At 40.3% G+C, this 22,317-nt stretch overlaps 1 protein-coding gene across 2 annotated transcripts in view; it reads right to left on the bottom strand.

Moving 5' to 3' along the window:
• Window positions 1–580: 580 nt before the first annotated feature.
• The window catches only part of PI4KA (phosphatidylinositol 4-kinase alpha), a 54,055-nt gene continuing 32,318 nt past the window's right edge, over window positions 581–22,317 (bottom strand). For both annotated transcript variants that reach the window (XM_041488437.1, XM_041488438.1), the window contains exons 22-55: window positions 21,483–21,616; window positions 21,232–21,314; window positions 20,888–20,958; window positions 20,646–20,770; window positions 20,123–20,204; window positions 19,415–19,498; window positions 18,969–19,058; window positions 18,378–18,497; window positions 17,689–17,781; window positions 17,168–17,324; window positions 16,766–16,893; window positions 15,360–15,518; window positions 14,984–15,135; window positions 14,388–14,495; window positions 13,544–13,671; window positions 13,348–13,467; window positions 12,617–12,696; window positions 12,286–12,479; window positions 11,467–11,557; window positions 10,491–10,658; window positions 9,892–9,945; window positions 8,586–8,706; window positions 8,156–8,285; window positions 7,970–8,040; window positions 7,033–7,105; window positions 6,809–6,879; window positions 6,121–6,230; window positions 5,420–5,524; window positions 4,847–4,972; window positions 4,405–4,525; window positions 3,597–3,756; window positions 2,670–2,759; window positions 2,386–2,469; window positions 581–1,289 (exon numbers count right to left, since the gene is read on the bottom strand). In XM_041488437.1, coding sequence (XP_041344371.1) covers window positions 1,238–1,289; window positions 2,386–2,469; window positions 2,670–2,759; window positions 3,597–3,756; window positions 4,405–4,525; window positions 4,847–4,972; window positions 5,420–5,524; window positions 6,121–6,230; window positions 6,809–6,879; window positions 7,033–7,105; window positions 7,970–8,040; window positions 8,156–8,285; window positions 8,586–8,706; window positions 9,892–9,945; window positions 10,491–10,658; window positions 11,467–11,557; window positions 12,286–12,479; window positions 12,617–12,696; window positions 13,348–13,467; window positions 13,544–13,671; window positions 14,388–14,495; window positions 14,984–15,135; window positions 15,360–15,518; window positions 16,766–16,893; window positions 17,168–17,324; window positions 17,689–17,781; window positions 18,378–18,497; window positions 18,969–19,058; window positions 19,415–19,498; window positions 20,123–20,204; window positions 20,646–20,770; window positions 20,888–20,958; window positions 21,232–21,314; window positions 21,483–21,616 — 3,735 coding nt within the window. In that variant the 3' untranslated portion in view covers window positions 581–1,237. The remainder of the gene's footprint in view (window positions 1,290–2,385; window positions 2,470–2,669; window positions 2,760–3,596; window positions 3,757–4,404; window positions 4,526–4,846; window positions 4,973–5,419; window positions 5,525–6,120; window positions 6,231–6,808; window positions 6,880–7,032; window positions 7,106–7,969; window positions 8,041–8,155; window positions 8,286–8,585; window positions 8,707–9,891; window positions 9,946–10,490; window positions 10,659–11,466; window positions 11,558–12,285; window positions 12,480–12,616; window positions 12,697–13,347; window positions 13,468–13,543; window positions 13,672–14,387; window positions 14,496–14,983; window positions 15,136–15,359; window positions 15,519–16,765; window positions 16,894–17,167; window positions 17,325–17,688; window positions 17,782–18,377; window positions 18,498–18,968; window positions 19,059–19,414; window positions 19,499–20,122; window positions 20,205–20,645; window positions 20,771–20,887; window positions 20,959–21,231; window positions 21,315–21,482; window positions 21,617–22,317) is intronic.

The raw sequence follows: 22,317 nt of genomic DNA, 5'->3' as shown, positions 1-22,317 counted from the left end.
GCCCCTCAGGGCTGGGCGCCCTTCAGGGCTGGGTGTCCCTCAGGGCTGGCTGTCCCTCAGGGCTGGCTGTCCCTCAGGGCTGGATGTCAGGCCGGCCGCCCCTCGCGCCGAGGCTCGCGCTGGCGCAGCGGCGGGGGCCGCCAGGGGGCGCCCCGGGGCCCTGCCCAGGCCGGGCACTCCCTTCCTTCCCTGAGGGCACGACCCGGACACTCGGGAAAAGCATCCGAAAGGGAAAAAAAAGCCCTAAAGAGGGGAAAAAAATCCCCTGCAGGGGACAGCCCCTGTGTAGAAGAGCCCATGTAGAAGGACAAGCATGTAGATAGGGAAAAAAACCCCAAAAGACCTATGTCCCAGCCCAGGATAGAGGTCAGTCAGCAACACTGGGGAGCTTTACCTTAGTCCTACATTCCAGCTCTTGCACTAAACCTTTATTTTACGAATAAAAAATGTCACTTGAAGTGGACAAGCAGCTGAAGAAGAAATTAGATTTCTAAATTAGAAAGAAAGGGCATAATATAATGAACAGTGCATAAATGTGCAGATTGATGTATATACACTAAAAACAGCACAGGGCAAAACATTTGCAACAGACACGAAGTCTAAGGTATTTTATTATATTTTATAGATTAAATATATCTTCAGTAGAGTCTCTTTTTAAAACACACAAAAGGAAAAAATACATTCTTCATGTACATATGAAATACTGACCATGTAGTAGGGACCATGTACAGTGCAAAATATGAACACAGCTACATAGACATCACCACTGTGGATGATTATCAAGCTTTTTCTACAGTAAAATTGGAACAAGTTAACATTTCTGTTTCCAAAGAGAAATCCATACCCTTCCCTTCCATGGCATTTTGTGCGATTGTGCAGGAAAGGGTTTAATTTACTTTTTAAAGATACTATAAAATCCTCGCATTGCATGAAATATTATCGAACTCTTCAAGCTTTACCACTGTCACACATTCACAATTGTAATACAATTTTTATTGTGATTGCAACCCAACTCCAAACATCCAGGGAAAACCAGTAATATATATAACCTGGTGTAGAGAAAGGAATGAATCAGAACTGATTGTTCCAATGGTCAGGAAACATGTACCCAACATGTACACACACATACACAGAGGGTGGAAGATAGCGAGGTGTGACAGAGCAAGTCCTGTTTGTCACAAGTTTGGAGTGAGGGCACGGGGTTGCACGTCTCACTTCGGCAGTGGATCTCTAGTGTCTAGTAGGGGATGTCATTCTGGTAGTACTGGATCATGTCATATGTTCTACTCCTAGAGAAGAAAAGCAAACCAGAAGTAAGGAAAAGTTTAAAAAAACACCACGCCCATTGTCAAGAAACTTTCATCAGGATCCCACAGAGACAAAACATGGGAGAAGGAAATCAGCTGCTAATCAAAACTAGCCCTCCATTCTTTGAAGGCATTGTGAAGGGCCAGTTACTGTTATGGACAGCACAAAACATCCTGCTCTTGTTTAAAATAGCATAAAAAAGTATTTCCACGCTTCCCCAGTGTGGCAACAGCATCAGCAGCTTGGATCCTGTGTTTGGATAAGCCACAAGCACATCACATGGCATTCGCAGTTTGTTTTAGAAGGAAATGCATAATGAATGAATTGAGATCATCAGGGCTGCATGGAGACAGGATTATGTGGAAATAAAAGTCATCTTAATTAAGGAGAATGCTAATAATGAAAATAAAAGTGCAGGGGAAATAACAGCATTAACAGCAGCATCCCTGATGAGTGACTGAGCAAACAAATCTCAGCTTGTTACAGATAACTCAATTATGCATGGGTAGAGGTTATTCAGGTCACAGATTAACCATGCCACAGGTAGAGAAGCTCAAGCTTGACAGAACAAAGCTGGTTCTGGCCATTCACACAGCACATTCACACAGTCTTCACTCCCCAATATTAATCTAAGATTCTGAGCAGGTGCACTAGTGAGCACTGGAACCTCCATTCCAGTGGTGCTGTATCTGAGCCAGTGAGTGGCACTGGTCTCAAGATGACCCCATATGGAACTATACAAGAGTTTGTATTAGACTCTCCAATATACCCCACAAAGTCTGCATTATCTAGCATAATAAAACATGCACTTAAGATGTTTAACTATTACATTTATTCTTTAGCCTAACCAGCTTTGCTATTTGACCATCCTGGACTTAAGTCCTCCTTCCCAGCACAAAACAGAGGAGATGCAGCACATTCAGAAACCAAGCTGAAACCAACCTATCCTGCACTATCTGGATATCAACAACTCAAAAATTTTTGGTATCTGACTGGTAAAACTCTGCTTTCCAGCTCTACTCAAAGCCTGATGGCCTTCCTTTAGCCATAGGGAGAAGACATGCATAGAAGCCAAACCTGTTGCTGAGGAAACAATTCTGGATGATCTTGATGATGAAAGTTGCAGCCTCCCTTTCAGTCATGTTGGGGCTGAACCTGTGTCTATATGCAGAAAATCACAATCAAATAAGAGAATATTAGTGAGGCTTCCTTTGAACGTGGTACAAATGTGTCTTTGCACTAGCTCAGCCAGGTGTGATTTCACTTCCTGCAAGTACCTACTTCTTGTGAAACCACTTGGTACAATTGACATAACATTTTAATAAAAAACATTTTCCAGCTCACACATATTGCTGACTTACTTCAGCAGCTTGATTGTCTGCCCTCGGAAACAGGGCAGCCCTGTATCCAACATCAGCGTAACCAGTGAGACCACAGCATCCATGTAAGGCCTAGAGAAAAAGGACAAAAACATCAGAGCATTCGAACTCCTGCAGCCTTAGCAGGTAGAGCAGGCAAGCTGAGGAGTTCAACGAGCTGGATCCCACCTTTTTCTGTAATTAAATTAACACAGATAATCCTCTTACATTTGCTGGTGAAGCTATACCATTGCTTGCAATCTGTCACTTTAATTAAATGTCACTCCTTTATGCTGGACTGTCAGATACTCAGAATGCTGCAAGATGAAGTCTCACAAGGATTATGCAAAGTAATGCTTTAGCAAACAACATTTCTTTGGCATCAGAAAGGTGAAGCAGTGCACCAAAACAGTACAAAAGGCTGAAACCAGCAACACCACACAGGAGCATACTATCTTTTAATCTTAATTACTCTGGGTAATTCTTTGCTACATCAGCCCAGTTTCCCTTCTCCTTCCTGTCCTCTTGCTCAGAATATTTATTAGCTACCAGACTATTACTCTGCTACTCGAGTGACACATTTGCTTTGCCACAAGAACTTTGTTCAGACTGTTTCCCCTCAAGGAGCCAAAATGATCTTGATTCCAAGACAGTAGTTTCTTATTGTATTAACAGTGCACTAAATTGTGTGAGGGAATGTGTGAAACATCACATTTATAAACTGACTACATAAAACTTTAAAATATAACATAAGGACAGAAAAAATACAACACAGATAAGCTGTAAAATGGCAGGAATATTACATTGTTTCAAAGTTTGCAAGACTACCAAGCACAGACTCCCTACAAATCAACATTTGTTATTATTTATCTTCTCATCTGGCTTTGGGCATGCAAGAACTTCCACTGTGAGCAGCTAAGAACACCTTACCTGACTGCCAGATAGCCTCTGACACACATCTCCATAAACCATTTGAATGGTGTTGCCTCCATTTTCCCTCCCATTATCATCACCATCTCATCAGTCAGTTTAATGTCAGGCTCCCAGCCCAGATTTCCACCAGGTGAGCTTTCAAACATGAATCCAAAATCTGTGCACAAAAGATAAACTGCCTCATAAGCTTTGTTGGTTAATTGTATGTTGTTAAAGCTGACAGAAGCAAGAGATGTGGATTGCATGTATTAATGCAAACATTTTAACTGCAACTGGAAAAAAGCTTCGGTGAAGTGTAAGAATACCAACAAAAGCATCATCACCATGACCTGAGAACAGATGTAAGAATGGTGACATCAAATAAACCGCTGAAATATTTGTGCAGTTCCAGAAAAGCAAAGCTAAAGCAGAGATTACAGCCTCACACAACTATATAACTTTACTTGTCAAGTTTAATTCATACCCTTGCAGTGATGAAAGGAAACCAAAGACACATTTCTATAATTAAACACATACACACACACGTATCCATGCATGACTACACAAACATGTGTCATCCATACATTTGTGGGTATACTTTCCTGAACCTGACAAAACTTTCCAGAGCTAAATTTACACAGAAGCAGCCAACACAAACACACAACACTTGGCACGAAGGCATGAAAACCTTCATGTATGTTTACAAACAGTGAAACCAATATACAGATGGATCTCACAGGGGAAATGGCTTACTGGCTGTTATCTGCAATACTTAAGAGCAGAAAGCAAAGGTAATAATTGACATTCAGAGGTGCATATGACTGACCAATATGAATGATGTGTCCCTGTTTGTCCAGCATGATGTTGCCATTGTGCCTGTCTTTAATCTGGAGCAGGAACAGGAGCAGACTATAGGCAGCCATACTGCGGATGAAATTATAGCGGGCCTGTACAAACAACAAGTAAAAACAAATCAGAACAACTTAAAGAATTTAATAACTCTCCATCAGGAGATGAGACTGACAAACAAAGCTTTTTTCTTTTCTTCCATTCATGATTAGTTTGAAGCGATGTCCAATGACATTCTCCATATATCTATAGCTGCAATTACTTCTTTAGCTAACTCACTAATAGCTAAAAATGGATTATCAGCATCAGGAACTAGACACAACATTATAGTAGTCATTTTACAATTATTTGTCATTATTTCTTATAGGTAGAATGTTCCTCAGTTGATTTTTTGCTATGCTTGCCCACTGATATTTTACCTTCTGGAATGCAAGGGTAGATTCATCTCCATATTGCCTTGTAAAATAATCGTACATCCCAAAGTCTGTCTGCCTGCCCAGCTGGTCACGGGATGTGCAGTCAGGAATGCATTCAATAACACCACACTGGAGTGGAAGAAAAGGAAGACTTTTGTAAAGCATGCTCCCAAATATGTATTTTGTTCATGGCTCTTGGCAGTCATATAGGTTCTCTGAGAAATTTGGGGAAGCCTATAGATCACCAAATACAGAATTTCTAGTTTATTAATTTTAAAAAAGTATATCCTCTCTTTTAGGATTTCTATGCAACTAAGACAAACTCTGTGACTTCTCACTACTTTGCACAAAATAGTCCCAGAAATCAAACATTTGCAAGCAGCAAAATTTCAGAGCCAAAAGCTTTAGAAAAGCAGGAAACAGGAGAGGAAAGACTCTATTGCTGGCACTCCAAATATTTGGCATAAGTAATATGGGCAGTACTTCCTTGTAGCATGGAATTTTTATGTGTACTGGAAGAAAGAATTTTTTAATTAGAAATTATTTTCTACAGCACTACATTAATTTCCCACTTACCCCAGGAGCTGTGGCCACCACTCTATATGGAAACACAAAAAGATCCAGGCCTACCAGCTGAAATATGTTCTTGAAGAGATCGATGATTTGTAAAGCTAACATGTCCTGTCAGACAAGAAAAAAATTGCACAAACATTACAGGGGTTACAGGTCATAAACTTGATTATAAACATGCTCTGAAGAACTCTGAAGTGCACATTAAGTTAAGCAGGTGTGCAGATGTGTGCCTGTGCATGCACTATGGGGGAAATCAAAAAGGGAACTGATAAATGCTGTGTGAGTGGGCAGCAAGAAACACTGATGATTTAACTGCTGACCTAAGAATGAACTGCCTATCACCCTTTGATAAAAGGGCTATTAATAACTCCAGGGATAATAACCAGCATTGCCTCTTAATCAATCAAACTTCAATGTACAAGATCCCACCTTAGGAACTAAAGCTATATTACCAATAGCTCAATTGAGAAATAAACTCTGTAAAAAAAAATTTAAGTCTTGGTAAACCTGTCTTGACAGAATGGCCTTTATTTCCAAACCAGAATTTCTCTAGGGGTACCACACAGTTCTCCCTCTCAGTCCACAACTAGCGGAGATTACCAAAGTTCCAAAGAAAAATATTTCTATATTAAAATTATTTCCTTCTTATGCATTACCACCTACAAATCTGTCTCCTGTAAGTGCAAAGCCCAACAGCTTTGTACCTGTCTGCAGTCATCGCCCACTTTAAAGATTGCTGCCTGCCAGCAGACCTTCTGACTGTCCTCATCCTCTTCTTCACTTTCATTGATGGAGTCAGAGCGACAGCGCAGACCTGCAGCAAGAGAAACAAGCAAAACCCAGACATGCACTTTAATTCCTAACTTTCTGTCACGACAAGCCCTCTGCACTCCAACCCACAGCATTCCACTGCGGGTGCACCACAGATATTTCTGCCTTACAAGGTAATTATCGTAAGATGGTCCCCTTTGTCTTCTGGAATTAGAACATCTCACAGCAGTGTTTGTGATTTACCTGATAAATGCATTGAGCTACTCAGCTGGAGACTCCCACAAAATGTCTTGTGAGAGAAAAGCTGCCAAAACCTGGATTTTGCTACTGTCTAAAAACCCAGAAAAGGCCAGGGATTTCTATTTTAGTCTAAAGTAACTGTTATAATTTCTTCAAGAGTCCTATGTGGCTTGCTTCTTGGAACTTTAAAAAAAATTAAGTTTTCAACATTTTCTTCTCTCTTCCTTTGATCCAGTTCAGTTTCTCAGCTGAACCATGGCAGATAAAGTTCAACATAGAAATAATTTTTCTGCAGTGGTGCAGGTCATTAAAAGCAGGCAGTTTTAAAGGAATTGCTGACTATTAATTAGTAGTGTCAATGATTAAGTTGCAGTTACTCACCTTCTTTTTCAAGCTCACTGACTCCACATCGTTTCACTTTGAATTTGGCCAGATAGGGTGCTTTTGCTGCACTAAATTACAGAAGAAACAAAGATGATGATGAGTGCAATTGGCCAAACAAAAATTTATACAAAAATACTTGAATGTCATTAATTAACTTAACAAGTAACAAGTGCATATATATATATAAAAATATAAAAATAAACATAACAAGAGCATGGTACCTCTGCATAGGTGTTCCTGATTTGTAATCAATATCCAGAACAATTGCTTCAGGATTGCTGGGCAAGTAACAGCCTGCAAAACAGCAGACAGCTGAGAACAAATCCACTGGCTAGTGAGACAATGCAAGCTGGACAATAACTGGTGTCAGTGTCTACAACTTCAGTACATAGTTTTGAATTAATGTTAGAGAGGAACTGATAATTACAGTCTGTGAGCCATGAAGGCTGTGGTATCCTTTGCATTAGTGAAAGGTTTCCAGAAACTAATAAAATACAGTTTTGAGCTAATACTGCAGAACCTGCACCACAGAAAGGTACAGAGAGGACATCTCTTACAACAGTCCTGAATTAGATGTGGCAGCAGCCTCAGTGGGCAGTGCCCTCAGCCACCAACACATGGTACAAGGTCTGAGACCTGTCAGAGGTCAGGAAAAGCTTTCATCAAACTCCATTTTAAAGAGAAGATTCAGGCTGGGAAAATGTATGTTCAAGATTTGAGAGTACCCTCAGATAATGATATTTCAAGGGAATACCTAATGGTAGAAATGGGAGAATTAAAGGAACTGGACATTCTTCATTCTTGAGATAACAAAACCTCTCAGAAACACCAAGTCTTTCTAAAAAATAAGGTGGCAGAAAGCAGAAGAATTTCTTTATCCTTCCTCTTCAGACACACACTTCTATTTTTATCCACTATATGCATTTTCCAACTTGCTTTTGGGTAAGTTTTGATGTACCATATAGAAATTATTGGATGGACAAAAAATATTTGAATTTTTTTTCAAGAAAGAAACAACCGAACAAGAACAACCACCAGCACCAAAACTGAAATCTCTACAAGCCACCACTCATAGGGATTTCAAGATTTGCTTGCAGAAAACACATAATCATCTTGAATGCAAAAGCCACAATTTTATATGACTAAATCCCATCTTACCAGGCTGCACTTTCACCTCAGACAGAGCACTCAAACAAGCTTTTTTTCTTTCATCTCCTTTAGGGAATGGCCTAGAAAAATGGATTACCTTTTAATTATCTGCATATTATATATAACTCTACACTAGCCTCAAATTTGTTTCAAACTTACACAAACAGAGCACAATTTCTGAAGTACAATTCTTACTTGATAATGGCTGAAACATTGGTGATTTTATTAAAGAAATCAAACTCCCGTTGGTAGAACTCCTTGGCTGGGCCAGACAATGAGCCAGTTATCTCCTCCACTAACTGCTCCAGAAGTTCCCCAATGTCAGCTGCATGTGAAAAAAAGGAAGCATCGGTGTCAGAAGCTTATTTCAGAAAGTAAAATGATATGGGTGATGGAAATCAGCACCTTTGGATAGTATTCAGAAAAAGACACTGAGGGAATCAGCACCCCGTCTCTCTTGATAGACTCTATCAGGCACTGATGCAGAATGGGCCCTACCTTTATAAATAAAAGAGAATTTCCCAGCTAAAAGGATTCTTCCTGACAAGCAAGAAGCAGGAAGAAGATTTATTCTGGACTGGGAACATGAAAGGAGTCAAGTCAGATTATGTTTTAATGTACTCACGATCTTTTTGATGTCCTTCTTCATCCAGGTAGATATTAGTTTTCATGTTCCAGATGAACTGGTGAGCCAAGAGCTGAGATTTGGAAGCTGCCCACAGGATGTATTCCCTAACGTAACCCATCTGCAACCACATGCAGACCAGTAAGGATCAAAGTTCTACAATTCTCAGACTCAATATTACTGCTTCTAACAGCTATTCTTCAAACCCAGAAAGTGTTAAATGAATGCAAAGACCTCTGCACCCTCTCACTCTGCTAAAAAGACATGAATAACAGTGTATTTTAAAAGGTAGCAAACTGATCTTAAACTGTTTTCAGCTTTGTTACTGACCTATTCTGTTATTCTAGGCCATTTTCCATCTGTTCTTTTTGGATTTCAAATCTCTTTGAGCTCAGAGCATCACCTTCTATGTGTACAAAGCACAGTGTAACAGGGAGACTGGTCTTGCCTGGCATCACTACGTGCTCCTGTAACACCAGAAATCTACACAGTGTCACAGGGACTGTACAGTTTGGTGGCAAGAACTGCATGTGCTGGCACAGTTCCACTGAAATTCTGGAAAGTAAGAAGACACTTATGAAGTTGAAGTGTCCAAGAAAATCATACTCCTTCCAGCAGCCACATTCCCTTTCCTCTACCTGCAACTACTTTTGTAGTCTATAGGTGTTCCTAGAGGTGTTTGATTGATAATAACATACAGGTGTCTGATGTTCATGCTCTGCATTGCAGAGTTCTCAAGGAATAACTGCAGTCAGTCACCTTCACTATGGGACAGGAAATGTTCACCTGAAAATAAAGCACTGACCAGAGTTCACTGCCTCGCTGGCAGGTAAAATGATCTCACATTAATGAACTCTGAACTTGGTTGTCAAGCTTTACTTTGGCTTCTGCAAGATAAGGCTGAGATCTGATTTCATACATGTGATAGAGCACAAGACACTCCTGGAGTCTTCTCTGGCTAACTCTACAGCAAAATAATTAAGGGTAATGATTTAACTTCATTACTGGTTCTCTCATGCACACCTCCAAAAGCTCTACTCAGAGTCCTTACCTGGGGTTTCCCATAACAAAATCTCTTTCCTGACAGATAAGCTACATAGCCTTTCTCAAGTTTATGTGTTCATAAAAGAGGTGTATCCAAAACCAGCCAGCCTCTAGAGACAATAATTTTTCTTCTATGTATTCAATACAGGATAATAATAAGCAACATTAGATTGCACCTAATTTTTTGTTTACTTACTGCTATAAATCTAAAAACTGCATTAAAAATCTGTTTTCTTCACATGCAGCTGATTCATAATCTCACCTTGTCATACCGCAGTGCCTGAACAATCTGTGGAATGTAGAATAAAATGGCATCCTGAAAGAGAAGGGACGGCAGGGTTTTACTGTTTTGTTTTAGCAGTCAGAAGGGAAGATGAGTCACATACACAGAGAAAAGCTCCTTCCAGTTAGGTGATAAACAAAATCCCACCGCCTCTTCATTTTAAACTATGTATGTAACTCTCTCAAATCTAAGTATTATTCTGTTTAGTTACTCCCTTCAAAAATGTAATTAATAATCATATACTTCACAGTCCTAATAGAAGTCTGACAAGCTTTCTGCTTTCTGCTGCCTTAGAAGAAACAACTTTGTCATTGAAAGAAGAGGCAAAAGAGATGATTTGAGAAAGGCTGTCTGAAGAATTCAGCTTAGTGTCATTTATAACAAAGCTGCAAACACATGAGCCAGGTTTACATGGGACAATCAACTTCAAGTTTCTATGCCACTCTGTGCACATTCTGCAGTGTGCTATGCCCATTTAGCACATGCCTCTCCATGGCATTAAAATGAAACTTGTGGCCACAGCGACCAGGACCAGAACTTCCCCTGCAGTGTTGAGGCTTTCTTGGAACTCTTCTTACCGGAGGGAAAGATCTCAGGACTTTGACTCCATACTGGGCTGTCAGAGGATGGGGTGGATACATGCTGGAGAAGTAGGACAGGCCAGTTGGTGGGTCTGTGGGTGCCCAGCACAGGACGTGGCTGAGCTCAGGTGCATCAGCATCAATCGTGTGCCAGGTAACCAGGTACTGAAAAAGCAGGTCAGACACATTAGGGGTTTGCAGCACTCACTGATGTGTGGGTACTACACATCAGACAGTAATGCTGTCATCTAGCTCCCTCCAGCAAGGCAAGTGAAATATGGAACTTTTTTTTTTTTCACAAAACTATGGCTGTTTTATCTAATGCATTTTTTTCTATGGAAACCTAGCTGTTGGAATCACCTCACCTCCTAGAACACCAAATGAAGTTACTAAAAGTACAATCCAGGAGTTCTTGCACAGGGAGAAAGAAGAAAGGATGAGTCATTTTGAAAGGTTCCATTTTCCTGCCATCTATTTTACAGCTGATGTACAGAACACAGTTCTGACAAGACTGTCCCTCACAGGACTAAAGTGCTCTACTGCAGATCAGCATGATAAACCCTCCTCACTTTCAGACCTTGGCCTCTGAATACACAGAAAATGTTATGCTTGAAATAACTTCAGCAGCAGCACTCATCACAGCTTGATCCAGTGATCTTTTCACTTACTATGCCAAAGGAACAGAAATGGTGGTTGTACTGCAAGTGATGAGTTTTGAGCCATTTGGTGTACAGTGAGAATACCCAGAAGCAAAATGTACAATTAGCTGCTATTAGCTACCTGGCTACCTCCTCTTACTGCTGTGATTCTGCTCTCAGCATCCTATTTGCACAGCTGTTCTGTCATTCTCTCCTACCAGAGATATGGGTAGCACTAGAACATACACTGTGCTAAGTCAAGACTGTATTGTCCAACATATCTGAGTGAAATGGGCCTCCTGGGACCCTGTAACAGTAAAAGTATTCACAGGTACCTTTATAGCCTCAGGAACATCACTAACAGCTCCTGGGTCCAACCGGACCAGACGGGTCACTTCTGTTCCAATAGCTTCAGTGTTCTTAAACCTAAGTATAACCAGGAACACAATAACATTATTAGAAAATTGTGATAGCTTCTTCTATTTATCTGAAGATGAGAACAGCAGAAGGCAGAAAACTATATGCTCAATAAACAAATAGTCAGCTATGAAATAACATACCCCAATACGCTGTGGAAAGGGGATTCTGAAACAACTGGTCTTCATCCAGTGCTTTTGTATAAACCAGTTGTATTTCAGCCCACTTCCACTAGTGGATTCTTGGCTGAAATATTCTGTCTGGGATTCTACAGCAAGCAGTGTACAGAACTCTACTTGGCAAAAACTATCACTGTCGTAAGGGGGAAAGAATTTCCTTTCCCTTCTAGAGCCAACTATGCTAATTCTCCTAGAATAGTAAAGTGGAAGCAAATATCTAGCAAAAACACTGCATTCCAAGATACTTTTAGCACTGCTTAAATGCTATGCTTGCTAATGGGCTGAATGCTATTAAAAAACAAACATGATTTCTTCTGAATCAAACACTGTCTAAGCGCTGTCAAAGAGCAGATGGCAGGAAAGGCAGGTGGACTTCATTAGTGACTGAGCCAAATGAGTCTATTAGGTAATCTAGCTCTTTTCAAAGGTCTCAAACAGTTGTGACAGTATGCAAGAGGCTGCAACCAGCAGCAAGTGCTATCAGTATGTATTGTAAATACTCACTCAACTTCTAAGGCAGCAGTAATTGCATCAGTTGTTTCTTTTGAAATATCTCACCTGGTAGGCAGCTGCACAGCAAGATAAGGAGAAATGCTCCAAGCCAGATTCACATTATCCTTCCACTGCTTCTCACTAAGACTGATGTATTTAGACCTCCAGTTTGCTACACTGCTCTCTCCAGTTTGATCCAACTCTAGCTCAGGGGAAGACAGTGGATTGTACCATGTGATCAAGCGTTCTATCTCAGTAGCCTGAAGGAAACAGGAAAAAGAAAGGGTTTTCTGGAAGAAGCAAAACATTCCCAATCTCATACTTTAGTTTATTTATCCTACAACAATAAGAGGGTCTTAGAAATTCATGCAGTTTGTCCATCCTTCTGATGACTCACCAGCAATGAGAGCAGTAACGTCCTGCGCTTCATGTAGTACTTGTGCAGCTGTGTCCCCCTGTTTGTCTTCTTGGACATTCCTGGAGAAAAGGATTAAAAAGTTTTCAGTGGCCATTGTTCAGTAGCTGAAACTGTACTTTCAAACTGTCCACAGCTGGAAACATGAACACATGAACTGAATAACCACAGGACACCTGTAACTTAGATCAGAGTGGAGGCAGGAAGTCAGCACTGCAGCCAGTCATTGTGCAGGTGTTCTTGGAATATATGGAGTACAACAGGCTACAGAGATATTATTGTAGCCAGCAGTGCATTCACTTTAGGAACATGGCAGTCTTCTAAAAAGAAAGAGCATGTAGCTCTAAAACTGCACAAAAATACAGTCCACGATCTAATGTCACTCTGCTGTCCCCAAAAAGTACTAGGGGCATATTTCCATGAAGCAAAAAATTTCCTTAGAGGATTTCCATACAACTTGATCTCTTCCAGTCTTATTTCTCATGCACAACAGAATTGAACATTCTAACAAAAAACTCAGGTGGTATTAGAACTGTCCTGCTTGTTATCAGTGAAACTTTTTCTGCCTTCATTTTTCAGAGTTTGGCACTGGTAATTAAATACCCTGCCAGAATATGAGCCTGATGTTTAAGGTAAATATTGACTTTAAATATCTGAACATAAACTATGCTGTAAAATTGGCTGTAATGAGCTGGTTACAATCCAAAAAATACCTGATTTTTTAGATATGGTTGACATGCCACTGGACAAAGGGTAAGTATTTATCCATCCTTGTGTAGCCTGTTGCCGAGATCCAACATTGATATCCAGGTTGCTCCTGGTGTCTTGATTATCTAAGAATGGAGCACAGATCGGATGTAGAATGCAAAGAAACCAGACACTTTTGAAAGAGCACTTAAAGGAACTCACCAGGTGGCACAAGTTGGCTGGCAGTCAGATACTTCTTGTCTGAGAACATTGCTGTCCAAAACTTGATCAATATGCTGATATCCTCACGGAGCCTCTTTTCTCCTTGTGTAGGGAACTTTGAAGGACAACTTGAAGAAATCACACAAATAATGCAATATTTAATGCACTGGGGGGGAAAAAAACTCCCAGCAGTCAAAAACCCTCATCAGCCTAATCAAGTCGTACTTTTTATTCTGACTGATATCTACAAGGATGAGACCACACATCACTACATTTTATCCTCATGGCTTTATTATCTCTGCCTGAAGAGCACAAACTTCCAATTATAACTGAAAATTAGGGCAGCAGTCTGTCAGCATCCTGGATTCATTTGAAAGTTACTATTAGGATTGAGTGATCTCCTCACATTCAGACATTCCTATCAATTAAATTTTCTTTGGTGTGTGTGTCAAATGTTGAAATAATCAGATTCAGTGTGTCTGTATTTTGAAAACAGTGAAACTGTATTTCAGCCACACATACTATAACAGGAGTTCTTTAAGCCTTATAAATCTAGATACAATTTTGAGCATTGAATAAACTTCAAATTAAGAAAAAAAGGGAAAAGAACAGAAACATTCCTGCTTTTTAAATCATACATAAAATCTGAAACTAATATCTAAGTCTCTTTGAGATAATTTATGAACCATACTTAAGCACAAGACAAGTTTCTGTTAAAGTGGGTAAAAAAGGAAAGGAAGAAAAATCACTAGAAGATAAAACCAGCTGCTGCTTTGAAGTATCACTGAAGGTCCAGGAAAAACACAAACACATTTGCAGTGAATTGTTTTAAATAAAAGAGTACCTGAAATAATCAAAGGCAGTTGAATAAATCTTTTCTCTCAAAACATTTCGGATAGTTGCATTTGGAACCACATCAGCATGCAGCAGAGACAAACCCAGGGTCAGCAACCTAATAAGCAAAACAGAGAATAGAAATGTTGGCTCTCCCAAAATGGTGACCAATACACCACCATGCAAAGCACAACTACAGCTGTAAGTGTAGCCTGGGAAGTGTCTGTTTCAGAGCTCTTAGCAACCTACTCACATTATCATCAGTCTGTTTTAAAGCTGTGACTGCTGAACCACAGAAACTGAAAGCTTTCAAGTCACAAAAGGTGAAAGTAACTGATGAAGCAAAGACTAGATTCATTACTAGATCCATGATATGGGCTATTCACTATATTAAATCATCCCATGAAGTTTCCTGAAACACCAAAAAAGTACTTTCAAGCTGAAGTGATCAACTTCTGCTTGGACTACAGAGCTTAGACTGCATCACTGCAGGCTTTTAAAGCAATTCTCAGTTAAACATGTAGTGTTTAGTTGTTTTCTTCCATCTCCCCATAACCTCATTTCTTATTTCTGTGATTCCAGAAGGAAAAACCCAAGAGCACTCACTTAAACCGGGGCCCAATGGCTGCCACGTGCCGGTTCAAGCTGCCTTTTGCCCCCCCGATGTTCAGGGACAGGGAGCGCTGGAGCAGGCTGGAGAAGATCTCGATTTGGTCAGAACTGCAGTATTTGGCTATTTCAAACCTCTGCACCAAAAACTGAGAAAAAGAGACAGACATACCATGCTTCCTTCGACCTTTCTGAATTTCAAACCCCACCCCTAGACTTCTCTGTTTCAAACACCTTTCTCCCCCTCAACGATAATGCCCATCTAAACAGAGTGTCTCTCCTGGCTGTGAGCACGTGACTCCAGTCCTTTCCCACATCACAGCAACAGGAAATACAGACTGCCACAGGTGGGACATTCAGAAAAAATACACACCTCTATCCAGATGTAATGAGGGGTCACCTCTGGTGGACAGGGCCTTGGCTGGCTCTCCTCCGAGGCTGCTAATGGATCTGCTTCTTTCTGCTCCGCAGAAAACAGCCCAACTTTCTGCTCCACTGTCATCTGCCAGGCTCCTGCCATTTCCCGCATGAACTGCAAAAAGGAAGGTGACAGTGCTTCTTGTTTCAAGAGCATCTTCTCATATGAAAAGCACAACCTCTCCCCACAGCACACACAAGAACCTACTACATCAATTAAAATTCACTGCAGTGCTGAAAGAGGCAGAGACAAGTCTATACATCCCACCTGAAAGAAAATGTTTCTTTCACATACCACATTACAAAAGGAAGAGAGACTCCCCCAGAATCCCAGCTAGTAATAAAAAGATTAAAGGCAGCAGCAGCCAGGCAGTGTATTTTGTTGAGGAGACTGAACTGTTAGTTCAGCCCACACCATCCCTCCTCCTGCTCCACTAAAGGCTGCTGCCTCCAACAAGAGCCCAGCAGGGACAAGCACACGCCAGGTTCCTGTGACCTGCAGGACACAGTCTGGCCCCTCAGCACACTGAACACACTCTGGCTGATCAAGCACAACATAAAGATGGCACCTAATTCAGTTTTGCTGATCCTGCTCTCAGGAGCAGCATCCTCTGTAGTAAGAGGGCTGAGCAACCAAAGGTGCTTCTCTCTTCTCCTCAACCAGATACAAAGACCTTTCCCCAAATGCCCAATGGAAAAAAAATGAAACTGATGCTTAAGAAATTAACCATTGAAACCTGCAAGTAAACTCAACTAAGTAAATTCAGATGGATGATTACCTCCAGCAAGTGAAACACTTGGTGCTCCCTAAGCAAAGCAATTACCAGAGGCAGCTTTCTCAGCTGCATGGACTGTCACTGCACCATGCTGAGTTGCTTTATTATTATTACATTGATCCCCATCTCAAAAAATACAACTGGTTTAGCCTGTTACAGGATTAGGACATTTGCAAGCCTATGTTTTTTGTAATGGTGGAATACCAGATACCAGAGGCTGATTAATGAGCAGGGACACTGATTTCTCCTTGTTTCAAAACACCATTCTATAGTTTGTGATAGTGTAGAGTCAATTCATTAACAGGTCAGGCATCTCATCAGCAAAGTAAATTCTATAGCTGGGATTCTATCAGGTTTCTTTTGCTGTAACATTCATGCTGTTGAGAAAGGTCTGCTTCCCACAGTCCACCTCGTGGGGGTGCTCAGACTTCCAACAATACAGGAGCAGAGACTTCCTGGCAGGCTAAAGTGATTAACAGTGCATTTAAACATCCTTGACACAGATTCACAATATCTGTGAATCTCCCAAAATCTTCTCTCTTGCCCCTTGCAGGGGCAGAGAAGGAGTAGTTAAATCACTTCCTACCGGCACTTCTATTCCATTCTTGGCAGCAAGGAGCCACTCCCAGCAAGCAATTGCTGTTTCCATGCCATGTTCATTGAACATTCGCAGGGGTCCCCAACACAGATGATGAAGGAGCTGGGGATCACAGTCTGAAAACAAACATTCATTCAGATTTCTCCAACAGAACAACTGCTTTCCACATCAGCATGAAACTGGTGTGCACCACAGGCAATAATCAGTTCCTAATAATAAATAGCTTTTGGTTTAAGGAGGCTTTTCCCCAATATAAGCTTAATTGAAAAAATTCAAAACACAGTTTTGCTGCAAGTTGATGCATACTGGGTTGGTATATGGATAGTTTTTGTAGTTTATTATGCTTGGCATTCACAGTCAGAAAGCAGAACTCCATTTGGTTTTCATTACCTTTGCTGCTTATTAGCAGTGCAGTCAACTTAAACATGGCCTGGGTGTAGGATTCAGTATTGCTTGATTCAAGAGCAGCATTCAGGTCTTTGACCATAAGTTTATTCAGGTCAGATGTTCGTCCTGTGGCATTTGAGAACTGAATCATTCCAGAAACCTGTAAAATTTAGGGGGGTTTTCAACAAAGAATGGTATTTTTAGGAATCCAGTTAAGTATTGGTCACATGCTGATTAGGGAGCTCCACAAACAGAGGCATCTTTTGTTACTACTTTACCAAATCTTTAGCTTTATCTGCAATCTAATCTTTAGCTTTATCTAATTGTTAGCTTTATCTGCAAGACTAACACTAAAATGATCCGTTCAATAAGGAAAATTATACTCTTTATCCTGAAGGGATTTATAGACTATGTTTCATGTAACATAGACCCATACACCAGTATAGGTTGGAAGGACATCATCCCCTGAGAAGTGATGCCAGAGCTTCTGGACACCCCACATTCATGAGAAACCCTGTACTTACTTCTCCTGCGTAACGGTTGCGCAAGTTCAGAGAAGCCATGAAGTTGGAGTAGTCCTTCTTCACACAAGTTGGTCTTTCAGTTAGCTGGGTTGCCTAAGGCCAGACCATAACAAGGTGTTTATACTGTTCATATCAAACCATTTGTCTCTTTATCTTTTTATTCCTCCACATATGTTTTAAATTTCCTTATGCTTATAATGGTAGTAGTATCAGGACTGCTACATACAACAGCACCAGGGCTGATCCAAATCAAATAAGGAGTATGTGTATTTCCTCCATGGATACAGGATCATAGAATATCCTGAGTTGGAAGGGACCGACAGGGATCATTGAGTCCAACTCCTGGCCCTGCACAGGACAAACCCAACAATAACCCCACACCACTGAGAGCATTGTCCAAACCTCTTGAACTCTGTCAGTCTTGGTGCTGTGACCACTTCCCTGGGAAGACTGTGCCTGTGCCCAGCCACCCTCTGAATGAAAGAACCTGTTCCTAATACCCAGACTTAAACCTCCCCTGCCACAGCTTCATGACATTGCCTCCTGTCACTGGTCACCAGAGAGGAGATCAGTGCCTGCCCCTGTGCTGCCCCTTGTGAGGAAGTTGTAGGCAGCAACGAGGTCTCTGCTCAGCCCTCTAAATTGTCAAGATCTCTCTGCAGGTGCACAAAAGAACAAACAATACTCACGCCCAGAGTGGTGTTCTGCCTGTTGTAGCCTGCAAAGTGCAAAACACTTTCCGTAGCCATGGCCAGTCCGGTGTGCTGGGACAACCCTGATACCCAGTTCTGGTGTTTGTTTAGGTACTCCTGAAAAAAACCAAACCAAACTCCAAAATACTTAATTATCTTCAAAACAAGGCAGTTCAAAAGCAAGTGCTGCATCACTGCAAACTATGGAAAACTTAATTACACACAATTGTGACAAAAGACTGTCTCTACTCATCCCTTCAGGGCATTGCTCCCCTGGCAATAAGATTTTCTGAATGTCCTCCTAAATACACAGAGTAAGACTCCTTCTGTATTCAAAATGAATGAAGTTATCAAGATAAATGCTTGAAGGCTGTGATCTTCTCTTAAAAGAATCACATCTGACAAAAAAACCCTTATGAGATGAAGTGTTTTGGACTACATGGAAGAAGGGAAAGTAATTAGTTGTCCTTTCACACAAGGACAGAATCCCTTGAGGCTCTTTTTTTAGGGAAGGAAATATAAACCTCAGGTAGATTTGCAGTGTCCAAGATGTGCAAAAATCAAATTTTCACAGAAGCAGGCCCATACCTGGAGATGAGATTTTGTAACAGAGGGAGCCCATTTCATTGCCTCTTGCAGAATCATCCCACAGCGTGCAGCGAAGTCCTTGACTATGCTCTAGAATAAAAAGCATCAACACAATCAGTAAAAGACAGGACATTTAACAAGAGGAACTGATCTTAAGTGTGTAATAGGTAACATAGGGAGCAAGACAGCTGTAGCAACGTGACACAGCTAAAATTTTCTGTAACAATTGAATGTGCCCTTGATTAGAAAAGAACTGTCACACTTTAAGTCAAGTAAAATAATTTAAATTTAGAAAAACATAAATACGACGTCATATCCTATTAGAAAAATCTTACCTAGGGAAGTACTTTTAAAAAATGACAATTCAGAGTAGCTCACTGATTTATCTCCAAGCTATGAAACGAGGCATTATTTCATTCTTTGATAAATCAAGGAGGGCCACCCACCTCTCTGGCTTCATGTGTGTCAGGGACTGTTATTCTGTAGGGAGCATCAGGAATGTCATAGTATGGTTGGTCCTTGTGAATGTCCTGAACAGAAACAATTATCAACTCTCAGTAAGATAAAATTCATCATCACCTGACATTAGCACTACAGGAAGCAAACAAGAAGCCTGATTACCAAACCTTTTTTGCTGACATTTGCTCTCAATTCGAACATCTCTAAAACAAACTGTTTGTATTCCAGTTATAAATAATAATATAAATAATTGGAATAAATAATTTCAAAAATCCAAAGCACTTTCCTCAACATTAAGCATTAAAATAAATTCTATAAAGCATTCCCATATTCAAAAATTCCAGTATGTAACAGATTCAAGAAATATGGATACACATACACAGACTGGAGAGAATACAATCTGAAAACCATTAATTCATAGATGACCAAACAAACCACAAACCAGAAAAACACCACTGAAATTTTATTTCAAATGAGACATTTCAACAATTATAAACCACATCTGACAACAACTTTTTAGCACTAATTTTACTACTTATGAAATAGGGTTGCAGAGATAATTCTTGCTTCACAGAATTTAAAATTAAGATTTTACCAATCTTAGTAAAAGGAAAACCAAATTGCAAACACAATTCAGTATCAAATAAATGCAGAACAAAGCAAAAAAAAAAGTTCTATGAAAGAAAAGCACTTACTGCACTAAGAGACAGAGACAATGTCTGAAGAATATCTAGCATAGTCTTCAGCACAGTTCCACTCCACAGCAAGTGAGGAAATCTAGAACAAGACAGAATTCAGAAATACAATAACCATGGAGAGCTGAAGAAGGCCATTATTTTATCAAGGGAGCTGCTCAAAGAGCCAGCTTCATACATCCCTAGGTAAGCTCATACTCAACAGAAGCCACAGAGCCTGCCATGGCTCACAGCAGCCTGGCTTTATCCAGAGCCAAAAGCTGAGGAGAGCTATTGCACAGGAGCTGAGATTCCATTTCTATCATGGGCACTTTGCTTTGCTCCACCCATGGCAATACTAAGCAGACACACATTTTCACCAGAGGTTTCTGAGCTCAGGCTAAAAATACCCTTGAATGTAATTTTTCAAGCAGACATTTCAGCAGAAGTAGCAGCCAAGAAATCCACTTGATCAGTGTCACCAAGTGCCCAAGCAACCATTAAACAGTCATTGTGAAAAGAGAAACATGAAATCTATACTCACTTGTCTACCAGTCCAGATAAGTATTTGTCTGCAACTCTTCTGATCCTCTTGTGAATGTGGTTGAAATTCACCAGCAAGAACTGAGCATGTCTCTCCAGCTCTTCTTCATTCTCCTTAGTTTTAGGCTAAAAAACATGCCAAAGAGAAGTATGAAGCTCCTAAAGGAACAGACAAACTCACTTTCATAAACTGAAATGAGAACATTTATACAAATTCAAAATTTTAGTTTCCAGGAAACCTACTTTATCAGCCATCATTGTCAGGAAAGCTTCAAAGACCTTATCAGCAACAGCTATCACACACTGCATCATGCCTGAGGAATGGAGAGAAGTGACAGGTTTCATTGTCAAAATTACATTTGTTTTATAAACCAGGCTTAACAGTTAAAAAGTGTTTATGTTTACTCAGCCAATATTGAACTTGTTTCAAAACAAAACCAGTGCTCTTGGCAAGAAAAAAGCAGCAGCAATCTGGTGAACATGATTCATTTTGTTATATAGCTGCTTGATTTGTTTCTGCTTTGCAGGCCTGGAGATAATTTCCTCATACCTCAAGTCAAGAGGAAACCTAGACAGGTAAATCTTACCAGATTTGTCTTTCTGAATTGCTTTGTCTTCAAAATAGCAAAACATGACTTGGAAGCGATCTTGGTCAGTTGAACGCAGCACCCTAGGGAAGGAGAGTTCTGTAAGTTGGCATCTTTGGGGTTTTGTTTATTTGTTTCAGGTTTTGTTTATTTCAGATTTTATTTGTTTCAGGAACTTACTGATTGTTTTGCTTTAGTTGTTTTTTTTTCTGTTTCATAAGTGAAAAAACTGAACATGGATAAGCACAAACCTCATATACTCTAGGCGGTAAACAGAAAGGAGATAGGTAGACATGGCAAAATCCAACTTATTGATCAACGCTGACACCTCTGGAGGAGGATCCAAGAGATTGATGATGGTGCTCCGTAATTCATTTAATTCAGCCTAGAGATGAATACATTAAGTTATCTGAAGTGGGAGTCCTGTACTAGTTTGTGTCCTCAAACATTCATTCACCTATTGTTAACATTTCAACCTTCACAAACAATATGTCAGGATGCTTCTGCCTACAGACTCAGACCAGCCTCCCCTGACTCAGCAAGTCACAATGCTTCAAACACAGAACAGAATTAAATCTGGAATCAAGCTTCTGGTAGAAATAATTGGTAATTCCCATGCAGTTATTCCAATGAAGAAATACAATTCCTACACTAAATGCATGCAAGTTTGACCAACATCAGCACTATCCAGCTCCTGAAACTTCATGGACTTGTGCCAGTCTTTGGTGTCACAGAACTAGGCACAATGCAGATTTCTGTATTATTTGGGAGCCAAAGAGATTTCATAAGCCAAAAAGAGCCCTTGGGCAAAATCTGTCCTGCAAAATCTATTCTACAAACTCTAGGGAGAGAAAAGAATACCAGTATCAAGCCAGAGCAAACTTAACATTTCTTTGAAAGCCTGAAGGTGTTGTTTCCTCTCAAACTTTGTTGATTTTCTTTTTCCAATCAGTGCAAGTTTTGACAGGTACAAAATGGATGAAAAAACACAAAGAGGCTTCCATCTCCACAAAGACTTGGCTTCTACACCTAATCAAGGTGGTGTTGCTACTCCCCTAAATACTTGTATTAACACTCCATAAAACT

The sequence above is a fragment of the Pyrgilauda ruficollis genome, unplaced genomic scaffold (genome assembly GCF_017590135.1).
Source record: "Pyrgilauda ruficollis isolate IOZ18807 unplaced genomic scaffold, ASM1759013v1 scaffold9, whole genome shotgun sequence".
In the NCBI taxonomy this organism is placed as follows: domain Eukaryota; kingdom Metazoa; phylum Chordata; class Aves; order Passeriformes; family Passeridae; genus Pyrgilauda; species Pyrgilauda ruficollis.
The sequence above is the reverse complement of the archived record's forward strand: the minus strand, read 5'-3'. Positions and strand labels throughout refer to the sequence as shown.